General features: G+C 45.7%; 1 protein-coding gene across 3 annotated transcripts; it reads left to right on the forward strand.

Annotated features, from left to right (window-relative positions):
- Window positions 1-653: 653 nt before the first annotated feature.
- On the forward strand, window positions 654-11,809 carry TMEM219 (transmembrane protein 219). 3 transcript variants are annotated; one of them, XM_019436229.2, is made up of 6 exons: window positions 654-765; window positions 1,837-2,038; window positions 2,116-2,305; window positions 8,874-9,103; window positions 10,509-10,678; window positions 11,710-11,809. In XM_019436229.2, exons 2-5 carry the CDS (start codon window positions 1,874-1,876, stop codon window positions 10,644-10,646), a joined length of 723 nt encoding a protein of 240 aa, XP_019291774.1. In that variant the 5' UTR covers window positions 654-765; window positions 1,837-1,873; the 3' UTR covers window positions 10,647-10,678; window positions 11,710-11,809. The 3 variants fall into 3 exon arrangements, with proteins under 3 accessions (XP_019291774.1, XP_019291773.1, XP_019291772.1); XM_019436228.2 differs by having other exon boundaries at window positions 657-765; window positions 1,840-2,038; XM_019436227.2 differs by lacking the exon at window positions 654-765 and having other exon boundaries at window positions 1,287-2,038.
- The last annotated feature ends 673 nt before the right edge of the window (window positions 11,810-12,482 follow it).

Consider the following 12,482-nt stretch of genomic DNA (forward strand, 5'->3'; position numbering starts at 1 on the left):
CACTTAAGGGACTGAGCCACCCAGGCACCCCAGGATGAACCCCTTTAACAAACTCGGCTCCCCAAAAGAGCACGGTTATGGCTTATGCAGAGGCAGGCACAAAGTTAGGATTTGAACCCACGGTTCTTGGCTCCATGCGTCTCGCTATTTCAGGTGTTCTCATCTCCAAAATCTGGGCAGAAGTGAAATAAGACGGTCTCTATTGAGCAGCCCTGCAGCTATAGGATCCTACGCATTAAGGAGTCGCTAAACCACAGTCCAAACGTGAAGAGTAGACGTTACGTCTGCAGAGAAGAGCCGAACCCAAACAGCCCAGAAGGCCAGAGTCCTAGGATTGGAGTCCCGCCCCCGGGCGGACCCCAAATTCTTACCCGGAACCTGGGCGCGGCTGGGCTGTGCGACTGGCGCGGGTGGGGGACCAGCAACAGAAAAATGCCCGCGACCGGATTGTCGTTGAAATGCCCCACAGTGTCTCCGGAGTGAGGCTTTCCAGTTCTAACAACGTCCCTGGAGTCAGCGCCTTTGCCTCTCTCCCTGTCACTCACTTACCGCGGGGTAGTTTCTTCTCCGTTGCCCCTTCCTTGCCTTTCCTCTTGGTACGCCCCCGCCCAGTCTGGGAGAGGCCGGGCGGCCGCCCGCGTGGCCACTGCGCATGCGAATCCCACGGCGAGGGTGGGGGTGGGTGAGTGGGAGCACGGACCCCGCCCCTTCGCTGCTCCACGCGTGACGTCGCGGGGGGCGCCGGCCTCCGCCCGGCTCCGAGCGGTGAGAGCTAGCGGCAGGCGGAACCGACGCCGCAAGACCGGGAAAGGGATGTTGCGGGTGTTGAGTTCATGCAGGAGGGGCTTGGGGCGGGGGGAGGGGAGGCCCAGGGGCACCACCAGCCGCTGACCTCAGGCTCTGCCCTCCCCCTTCGCGCTTCCTCCCTCTTTCCAGATGTGCCGGGACGGGAGGCAGGGCAGGAGCTGGGCATTTGGGACACCTGTATTTCCCTGGAGCCTTCCTTCTCCCCCCACCCAATATGTTTATCCCGTCTTCCAGATGTTCCTTTTCATCAGACTGTTGCTTCTTGCTTGGCAAAGGGCACTCTCTCTACCTGGAAGCAGAAAACGGGTTTCAGACCTTGGCCCTGCCCCTCCTCTGTTAAAGTCCCCGAACCTCAGTTTCCACCACAGTGTTTTTTGCTTTGCTTCACCTAGTTTTAAAGGTCATTATGACACAGAGAAATAGAAAGAAAATGGACATTTGTTGCGTCCCTGCAAGGCCCAAGTACTGTGCAAACTGCTTTATTTGTCACATTTAGTCCTCATTATTTGGTGTTCTTAGAACCACCCTTCACCCTCCTTCCCTTCACAGATCCTTAAGCTCACAAAGGTTAACTGGTTTTTCTCACATAGCCAGTGAGTGGCAGAGGAGGCTTCAGACTGAACCGTTTTGCTCCAAAGTGGAGTTCTTTTCATCAGACACTTCCTTTGTCTAGGCTATTGGCTGGAATTGTTCTTCAGCCAAACCCTAGCCCCAGAACAGCTGCTTCCTCAATTTCTCCCCTTGAGAACTCTCCATTTGGGTTCCGTTTTCGAGCACAGTGTGCTCTACTTTGCTTCTGCATTGATCACATCAGAAATGAAATACAGCGGACATTTTTTGAGTGGTGCAGGGGGATGAATACTTGGAGTCAAGAGCCTTGGGTTCTTGTCCTGGCTCTGCCACTAACTGGCCGTGGAGCCTTGAGCAAGTCCCCAGTCTTTTCAGTGCTTTAGCTTACCTTTGAATAAAAATGGGTAAGTGCCTTCTGACTCTCAGGCTCTTGTCCAGTTCTTCCTTCCTGTCCTCCAGCAGGCTCTCCGTGGAGGCCCGGACCCCTCTCCTCCCCATGGGCAGCTGCCAGGCAGGGCACAACCTGCATCTCTGTCTCGCCCACCACCCACCTCTGGTCTGTGCCACTTTGATCCTGCTGCTTCTTGGCCTTTCAGGCCTGGGCCTTGGCAGCTTCCTCCTCACCCACAGGACTGGCCTGCGCAGCCCTGACATCCCTCAGGTGAGTACCTTCATCCTTTCCATACAGGTCTGCTCATGCTGCTAATGTCTCACCTCTCACCTTTCTTTTGCACACAGGACTGGGTCTCTTTCCTGAGATCTTTTGGCCAGCTGACCCTGTGCCCCGTGAATGGGACAGCCACACGGAAGTCGCGTGGATCTCACGTTGTAGGCTTACTGACCACCTTGAACTTCGGAGATGGTCCAGACAGGAACAAGACCCAGACATTCGAAACCCAGGTCCTGGGTAGTCATATTGGATTGAAAGGTGAGATCAAGGAGGAATAGGGGTTGGGCATCAGAACACTTAGGGGTGGGCCCTGTCTCTGACCTCCCCAACCTGGTGACCTTGGGCATATCCCTTGGCCTTAGTCACTTCTGCTGTAGTAAGGGCTAGATACTTTCAGTGAACAAGCGTTTTCTTTCTCCCGTTCTGGCTCTGAGGGGGGTTTGTTTGTTTGTTTGTTTGTTTGTTTTTGAGAGAGTAAATATGAGTGGGGGTGGGGGCAGGGGGGGGGTAGAGAGAGAGAGAGAAAGAGAGAGAGAGAGAGAGAGAGAGAGAGAGAATCCTAAGTAGGCTCTGACACAGAGAGTGCAGAACCTGACATGGGGCTCAATCCCATGACCTTGGGATCATGACCTAAGCTGAAATCAAATCAGACAAAGCCATCCAGGTGCCCCTGAGGTTTTTTGGTTCCATCCTTAGAGGTGTAATGAGATGGGATAGATTTGACCTAATGTTTTTTCTCATCCTTCTTGATCTCTACCGCTTTCTCCTATTGGAGGCTACCTTCTTTCTCCTAGGGGATATTCAAGAAGCATGTCCTCCTTCAATTAAGCAAGTGTCCTACGTTTCTGCTTTGTTCTTACCACAGCTCTATGTGCTATGGACAATACAGAAAAAATTAGGCATCTCCATTCCCACAGAGCTTAGAGTCATCTGGGAAAATGATAAGAGAGAGAGCGAGAGAGAGAGAGTGTGTCAGTTTATTCCTGCATGAGATTTGGCCTCAAGTTCCTTGTCTGAAACTGGGGAGATGAAAAGGGAGGAGAGAAAGGTGGAACTGTCTGGCTTCTGAGGTCCTTTTCGACACTATCATTCTAAGCATCTCTTGTGAATTACATATGTAGCTGAGTGTGTCGCAGCGGGAGGTCTCTTATGTCCAGGTATACATATGTGTGATCAAAGGATGAGAATAAAGGCAGGTGTCTGATATATACAGACTTGGGGTGATTTTTCCTGTGCTTTTTATTTTCTAAATATATATACGAGAGCTTTGTTGAGATATGATCACATACCACAAAATTCACACATTTAAAATGTACAATTAAATGGCTTTTCACATACTCACAAAAGTGGGCAACTCTCACCACTGTCAATTTTAGAACATTTTCATTGCCTCCAAAAGAAATCCTAAGCCCATTATCAGTCACTCCCCTTTTCCTCCTAACCTCCCAGACACAGGCAACTACTAATCTTGCTTTTTCTGTAGATTTGCGTACTGAACATTTCATACAATATGTGGTCTTTTGTGACTGCTTCTTTCAACCAGCATGTTTTCAAGGTTCATCCATGTCGTAGCACTTACCAGTGCTTCATGTTTTTATTGCCGAATAGCGCTCAGTGTATGAATCGTCCATCTTTCATTTATCCATTCGCCAGTTCATTGACATTTGGATTGTTCCTACTTTTTTACCATTATGAACAATGCCGCCATGAACATTCTCATACAAGATTTTGTGTGATCATACATTTTCATTTCTCTTGAGGAAAATGAAATACTAAGGAGTGGAGTTGCTGGATCATACGGTAACTCTATGTTTAATCTTTTTTTTTTTAATCTTAATTTTTATTAGAGAGAGAGAGAGAGCGCGCATGAGCAAGGGAGGGGCAAAGAGAGAGGGAGAGAGAGAATCCCAGGCAGGTTCCATTCTCAGCTTGGAGGCCAACACAGGACTTGATTTCACGACTCTGTGATCATGACCTAAGCTGAAATCAAGAGTCAGACACTTAACTGACTGAGCCACCCAGGTGTTCCCATTAAATCTTTTGAGGAGCTTCCAGGCTGTTTTACAGCAGTGAATGAGAATTCCAATTTCTCCACGTCCTCACCAACATTTGTTATTGTCGGTCTTTTTTATTCCAACCATCCTAGGCAGTGGGAAATAGTATCTCACTGTGGTTCTGATTGACACGGCTAATGATACTGAACGTCTTTTTTTCATGCACTTATTTGTCTATCTCCTTTGGAGAAATGTTTATTTGGAGTTTGCTTGTGAAAAACTAATTGGATAATTTGCCTTATAATTATTGACTTATAAGAGTTCTTTTTTTTTAATTTTTTTTAATGTTTATTTATTTTTGAGAGAGACAGAGACAGAATGCGAGTGGATTAGGGGCAGAGAGAGAGGGAGACACAGAATCCGAAGCAGGCTTCAGGCTCTGAGCTGTCAGCACAGAGCCCGACGCGGGGCTCGAACTCACAAGCTGTGAGATCGTGACCTGAGCCGAAGTCGGACGCTCAACCGACTGAGCCACCCAGGTGCCCCTATAAGAGTTCTTTATATTTTCTGGATACAAGTCTCTTATCTGAGGTATGATTTGCAAATATTTTCTCCCATTCTCTGGGTTGTCTTTTCATTTTGTGGATGGTGTTCTTTGAAACACGAAGGTTTTAATTTTGATGAAATCCAGTTTATCAATTTTTTCTTTTGTTGCTTGCGCTTTTAGTGTGTTGGTTTAGCAGGCTTTGCCTAACTCAAGCTCACTAAGATTTACTTGTATATTTTCTACTAAAATTTTGTAGTTTTGACTTTACACTTAGCTCTATGATCCATTTTTGAGTTAATTTTTGTGAATGATGTGAGGATGGGATCCAACTTCATTGTTTGCAAGTGGCTATTAAGTTGTCCCAATATGTTTTGTTGAAAAGACTATTCTTTCTTATTGAATAATTTTGGCACCCTTATTGAAAACCAGCTGAGCATGGATGTATATATGAATTTATTTCTGGACTCTGAGTTCTATTCCATTGATCCATATGTCTATCCTTACGCTAGCACCACACTCTTTTAATTACTGTAGCTTTGTATTAAGTTTGAAATCTGAAAATGTGAGTCTTCAGGGTGCCTGGGTGGCTCAGTCAGTTGAGCATCCAACTTCGGCTCAGGTCATGATCTCACAGTCTGTGAGTTCGAGCCCCATGTGAGGCTCTGTGCTGACAGCTCAGAGCCTGGAGCCTGCTTCAGATTCTGTGCCTCCCTCTATCTCTGCCCCTCCCCGCCTCAAGTTCTGTCTCTCGCTGTTTCTGAAAAATGAATAAACCTTAAAAAAAAAAAAAAAAGAAAATGTGAGTCCTTCAACTTTGTTCTTCTTTTTAAAAATTGTCATTATTCCAGATTCCTTTAATTACTATATGAATTTTAGGATCAACTTCTCCAGTTCTGTTTTTGCAAACAAGCCCTTGTTCTTTTTATAATGGGTAGAACCAGAATAATATCATGAGAGATTACTCTGGACAAAAATAAAATATAACCCACCTATGATTGCATCACCTAAGTAATAATTATTGAGCACCTATTATGTAGCAAGCATGGGGAATATAGAGATGTGTAAGACCCGGGTCCTCACTCCAAGCTGCTTACAGTCTAGCAAGGATACAGACATGAACAGAAGTAAATACCTTTCTTTCTTTTCTTTCCTTTTAATTTTTATTTGAGAAAGAGCTAAAGCATGTGCACAAGTGGGGGAGGGGCAGAGGGAGAGAAAGAATCTCAAGCAGATTCCCTGCTGAGCCAAGTTGGGGCTCAATCCCACCACCCTGGGATCACGACCTGAGCGGATATCAAGAGTCAGATGCTCAACCCACTGAGCCACCCAGGCTCCCCAAAGTAAATACCTTTCAATGTATGTAGTAGCGCACAAGATACAGTGGGAATAGTTAGGAGCCTGCCAAGCAGGGATAGTGAAAACAGGCTTTTCCAAGGATTCAGTGCCTGAGCTGGCTTGAGGGAGGTTTAGGGCTTTGCTCTTCCAGCCAGAGGGACAAGCACATACAAAAGTATGCAGATGGGGACCGTAATGGCATGTTTGAGAACTTCAAGGGGTTCATTTTGGTGCGGGGGAAGGAGTGTTGAGTGAGTGGCAACAGAAGGACTGGAGAGAGCAGACAGAATCCTATGGAAGGTCTTGTGTGCCAAGCCCAGGTAGTTGAACTTTAGTACGTTGGGCAAACTCACAATTTTAGGCAGAAAAATAGTAGGGTTTTGTTGTTGTTCTTTTAAAAGATCACAGTCTGTTGGCTGATTGTCTGGTAGGAATGCGCCCAGATGGAAGAGGACCAGTTAGGAGGTGGTTGCAATAGAAAGATGATGAGAAGGGGCACCTGGCTGGCTCAATTGGTGGAGTCTGCGGCTCTTGATCTAGGGGTTGTGAGTTCAAGCCCCATGATGGGTGTAGAGATTACTTTAAAAAAATTAAATAAAATCTTTTTTTTTTTTTAACATTTATTTATTTTGGGGAGACAGAGTGAGAGAGAAGCAGAGAGAGGGGGAGACACAAAATCCAAAGCAGGCTCCAGACTCTGAGCTGTCAGCACAGACCCTGATGCGGCGCTCAAACTCATGAACCGTGAGATCATGACCTAGCCAAAGTCGGATGCTTAACCGACTGAGCCACCCAGGCACCCCTAAATAAAATCTTTGGAAAAAAAAAAAAAGAAGATGATGAGAAAAACTGAGCTAAAACAATGCTGTGAAAAACCGGGACTGATCTAAGAGACATTAGCAGTATGGGATTGACAGGACTTTGGTAATTAATTTGATCTGGAAAACACTGAAAAAGGGGCATTCTCTTAGAAAATTTTACATGTACATTTTTCAGTTCTCATTATGATACATGTACTGGTTTCTATTTCTCTTTTTTCTCCTTACGACATCATTCTTTTTTCTTACTGCCCGGCCTGAATGTTATTATTTTAATGGATGTAAGGTGATCCATTAAGTGGCTAGGCCATCACTTGTAATGCTTTTCCTAGTGTTAAACATCTCTACTGTTCTTATTTTTTGGCATTTTTTGTGAAATCACAATAAACATCTTGGTATACGTGGCATTTTTCTTTTGAATCCTTACCTTAGGATTAGTTTCTACAAGTGGTATGACTGAGTCCAAGGGTATGGACCTTTTTTTTAATGGACAAATTCATTTTGTTGTGGATTTAGAGCACATAGAAGTATACAAAGCAGGTGTAAAAATCTTCCTTGCCTCAGGGTGCTTGGTGGCTCAGTTGGTTAAGTGACTGACTTCAGCTCAAGTTATGATCTCACAGATCGTGGGTTTGAGCTCCCCATCGGGCTGTATGCTGTCAGCATGGAGCCTGCTTCATATTCTCCATCTCCCTCTCTCTCTGTTCCTCCCTTGTGTCCCCTCCACCCCCTACTCTCTCTCTATCAGAAAAACAAAAAATCCTCCTCATCTCCCCTGCACAGTCCACAGTTTGATGGGCATCTTCTTAGTCCCTCTCTGTACCCATTTGAAATTATGACAGAAACAGCCAAATTGTATTTTTCTGAAAGGTGTCACTCATTAAAACTGCCCATTTCCCCACATCTTCAGCAACTCTTATTATTATCAGTCTTTTTAATTTTTACCAATTTAATGAGCAAAGGAATTACCTGATTGTTTTAATTTACTTTCTCTTGATTATTAGTGAGGTTGAACATCTTTTGGTTTATCGGCCGTTTCTGTGCCTCCGTGAATTTCCTGTTCATATCCTTTGCCCATTTTACTTTTATTTGTCTTGCGGTTTTGTGGGGGGAAAAAAAAGAAAAAAATGGTTTACCTTTACCTTCTTGATTTTTAGAAGATCCTTTTACATTCTGTATAGTAAACCTTTTTGCCAGTTAAACATAGGTATTTTCATCCATTCTGTTACTTTTTTTTTAATTTTTTTTTTTAACGTTTATTTATTTTTGAGACAGAGAGACAGAGCATGAACGGGGGAGGGTCAGAGAGAGGGAGACACAGAATCCGAAACAGGCTCCAGGCTCTGAGCTGTCAGCACAGAGCCTGACGCGGGGCTCGAACTCACAGACCGCGAGATCACGACCTGAGCCGAAGTCGGCCGCTTAACCGACTGAGCCACCCAGGCGCCCCTCTGTTACTTTTTTTAAGTTCTCTTTCACTGTAGAGAAGTCTTTAACTGTTATGAGTTGTTTATTGCTCTCATTCTTTACTCAGGCTTTTAGGTCTTGTGTCTTTTTTAGGAAGGCCTTCCTCACTTTAAAATTAGAAAATATTCTTCTGTATTTTCTTTGGGTTTTGTTTTGTTTAGTTTGTTAATATAGGTCTTTAGCACATCTGGACTTTATTTTATAGTGTGAGATGAGTCTAACTTTTTTTTTTTTTCCACAAATGGAAATCGTTCCAAATTCACTGACTAAATAGGCCATCCTTTTCCCGCTAATTTGAAATGGGGTGTGAACCTTTCAATGGATTTTGGTACCTAGTAGAAAGCTACTTTCTTAAAAAGGACAAACTAGTTTATACAGACTGACATTGGCAATGTGTATCTGCCCCAGTTTCACTGCAACTTTGTGAGTACTGGTATGATTATTTTATTGATTGTAAGCTAACTTAATTTTTTGTTTATATTGGTTCACAGTTATTGTCATTTCTCAATGACATGATGATGGCACATAGAGTACTTTATTGAATAGCCTCAATGCCAAAACACCCGGTACTGTAGGAAGCCTTAGAAATGAATGTAAGTCTGAAGATGGATGGCTTCCAACCCACCCTCCATTTTCTTCCAACCCCTCTCCTGTGTCTCTCATAGGATCCTCTGCAACAGAGCTGGTCCTCATTACAGCCAGGGTGACCGCAGAGAGGACCCCAGGAACCTGCCTGTATTTTAGTGCTGCCCCAGGAATCCTGCCCGCCAGCCAGCCCCCCATATCCTGCTCAGAGGAGGGAGCAGGAAATGCCACCTTGAATTCTAGGATGGCTGAGGAGTGTGTCAGGGTCTGGAGCCACGAAGGCCTTGTGCTCACCAAGCTGCTCACGTCGGTAAGAACCTCAGGTTGTTGGGGTTTCATAGACTGCCGTGCTGAACGCTGTGTCTTGAAGGCTTCTGGAGGCAGTTTTACCTAACAGAAAAAGGTGTAGGGCTCTATAATTCTGCCTCAGAGGGGGTGTGACCTTGAGCAAGCATCTGAGCCTCTCTGAGTTGTAAAAATGGAAACATCATCTGTAAAATGGAAAACATAATATTATCTCCTGATTCCAACAAATAAAGATGAATGAGAATTAATGTCAGGTGCTCAGGACAATGCCTGGTACATAACAGAGATTTGGATAAATGACAGCTATTACTGTTAACTTGTGTTTAAACAGAATACAGGAATTTGGAAGCTGTCAGAAGGGGCAGAATGGGCTAATTGCTATCATAGAGATGTGAGCAAAGTGTTATTCAGACATGGAGTAAGGAGCAATCAACCCTAACTTGAACATTTATGGAGAGTGCTTCACAGAGAAGGTGGCATTTAAGAAAGGGAATTGTGTACAGTAATTTATAATGTACCAAGCGCTTTCAAGTTCATTATCTCATTTGATCTTAAAATAGCCTTTTGAGGTAGCTGTTATCCCATTTTACAGATGAGGAAACAGGCTTAGAGGGAGCGAATTGCCCAAGGCCACACAACTGGTTAAGTGGCAGATACAGGATTGCAATGTCTGCCTTCTGACTGTAGTCCCAGGCTCTGTCTGCCCTTTCACGGTGACCCTTGAAGAGGAGGAAGATGTGGATAGAGAATGCAATAGAGGGGGTTCAGGAGAGGGGGAACGCATTTCAGGCAAAAGGACCGGCACAAACACGGGCCTAGAGATTGAAAAGTGCTCGGCCTTCGAGGGCACTCCACGCTGAGGGGCTTAGGAATGACTGAGGGGAAGAGACAGAAGGGATGCAGAGGCCTGATGATGAGGTACCGTGATGCCAGGCTAAAATGCTACAACTTGACACTGTAGGCCAGGGGGTCCAGCGGTGCTGTGTGGAAGGAGAGAGACCAGTTAGGAGGCTGCTGTGTACTCTTTCCTCACACTTGCAAGGACCCTGGTGAGGAACATCACCTGGGAGTTTAGAACCAGAGAAAATACTTGTTTCCAGACCTGGCCCTACTTGCACATATTTAAAACGTGGATAGTCGTGGACTTTCCTACCTCCTGGAGACATTGTGGGATTTCACGTAAATGGCTGGGCAAGAAAGCAGTTTGTAGACCATCGAGACAATTAGCTTATGCAGAAATTACATTTTCTCTTTGGGTTCTCCTTCTCTCCTGGATGTAGAGAGCCCTCTCCCCCATGGGGGCTTCTCTCTGTAGTTCTTGGCCTGGGGATAAGACGTCTTCCCAGGGGAAGATTCTCCACCCTCCCTCTCTCATTCATGCCTCCTTCCCTTCCTGTGCCCATCCCTAGGAGGAGCTGGCTCTGTGTGGCTCCAGACTGTTTGTTTTGGGCTCCTTCCTGCTTCTCTTCTGTGGCCTTCTCTGCTGTCTCACTGCTGTGTGCTTTCACCCGCGCCGGGAATCCCACTGGTCTAGAACCCGGCTCTGAGGGCGCTGGCCTAGTTCCCAACTTGTTCTCAGGTAAGGTTCTTTGCCCCAGTCCTGTGGGAGTAGGGGATGGAGTAGGGGTGGCAATTATAACTGAGATAGAGTCATTCCTTAATAATATGGTTTGGTTTTATTTTTGAACTTTATGTAGATGGAATCACATGCATTCTTTTGTGACTGACTTTCAGTTAACATTCTGATTTTTAAGATTTCATGCATAGCTGTAGTTCACATCCAAGTTTTTTGGTAACAGTGGGAGTCAAGAGGGTTCAAATTTGATGATGCATCCTGGATGCGAATTAGGGTTGTCTTGCTTTTGTCCTGACATCCTGATACCCATTTTTATGATGCAGCTTTTGTAAAACTCAAATTGAACAGCTCAAAAGGATTGGTGATGCCCATTTACTAGGCACATACTTTGTGCCCAAGCATTTTACATACACCTCTTTTCCATCAGCCTTCACTGCATTTAGAAAAAGTTGATTCTGCTAACAGGATCTTTGGAGGAACACACCTCACAAAGGTAGCAGTGGGTGGGGGACATATTGGCTAACCATTTCATGTGTCAGCTCATTAAAGAAAAAAAATTTTTCTGTAAAAAAGTCTCACTCTGTCAGATGGATCTCATATGAGAGTTACCTATTGTGCAGCCAACTCTTAAACTATTCTCAGCTTCAACAACTGGCTGCTGTGCCCTAGGAAATAACCTTGGGAGAAGCGGCAACTGCCCAAGCCCAGGGAGGGGCTCTGGCCAAAGGAACTGGATTGCTGAAAATCAACCTTGCTTATTTTGCTCAGGGCTAGACTTCACTGCCCTATCCATCTGCCTGGGATGGGAGATGGTGGAACTCTCTTAGCCTTTCTTAGATCTGAGTGGACTGGGAAAGGAAGCCTCTCTGGCTCCTGGCAGATCCTGAGGTCCTGAAGTCATCCACCCCAGTCAAGATTAGTGCTTGTACCTATCTCTAGCTGCCATTGCCTCTGCTCCTTACTTTGCAGCCATCCCAGAGCTTCCCCCAGGGGCCCTGTGATCTGCCCTGGTTTTTAATTTTCTTTTTCTCCAGGTGTGAATCAACTTCTCTGGCCTTTGTTCTGAGTTCGAAGAGATGTTACAAAAAATGGAGAGCTGGAATGTGGGGGGAAATAAAAGGCTTTTTTGCCCAATGTCGCCCAGGGTGTTTATTGGGGATTGGATGGAGGTGGGAATTTCAGGGCAGACAGGTTTGGGGGACTTTACCTTGTTGAATCTTCAATTTGGGATAGAGGCTGGCAAAGGGCGTGGATTACTGCATCTCTATCCTCCTTTTGCCTTTGGAAAACACCTTTTGATCGCAGCTCTGCCACTTTATGTCTTGCTTTCTTGTATGAAATAAGGTTGATAGTTCCCACTAGTTGATAGAATTAGGTGGGTGTGGTCATGGAAATGCTCTGACATAAAGGCTTTGTGACCTTGGGCAGGTCATGCAATTGTGAGATGCCTGCTTCCCGAAGGGATTTGACAGACTGAGTTTTCCTAGCAGATTCCTCGAACTTAGGACCCCACGTCCTGGCTGTATGGTTACTAACCAGAGCAGTCCATTTTCCCGCCTTTTCCGAGCCCAGCAAGCCTCCCTCCCTTGCCCCTCCCAACAGCTACCCTACACGCAGGCGCAGATCACGGCTTCTTCTTTGCTTCTACTCGCGCCCCCTCAAAGCTTCCCCTAGCAACAAGCTCGGGCTCTGCGCTGAGGCGGAGCGAACGCATGCGCCGAAGCCCTCTCCACCGCCAGTTGTCGGACTGCGCGCTGAGCTCCTCCCCCTCCAAGCCTAGCCCTTCTCCCCGCCTCCTTCCATCCCA

The sequence above is a fragment of the Panthera pardus genome, unplaced genomic scaffold (assembly GCF_024362965.1).
Source record: "Panthera pardus isolate Hobbes unplaced genomic scaffold, ASM2436296v1 HiC_scaffold_5, whole genome shotgun sequence".
Lineage (NCBI taxonomy): Eukaryota > Metazoa > Chordata > Mammalia > Carnivora > Felidae > Panthera > Panthera pardus.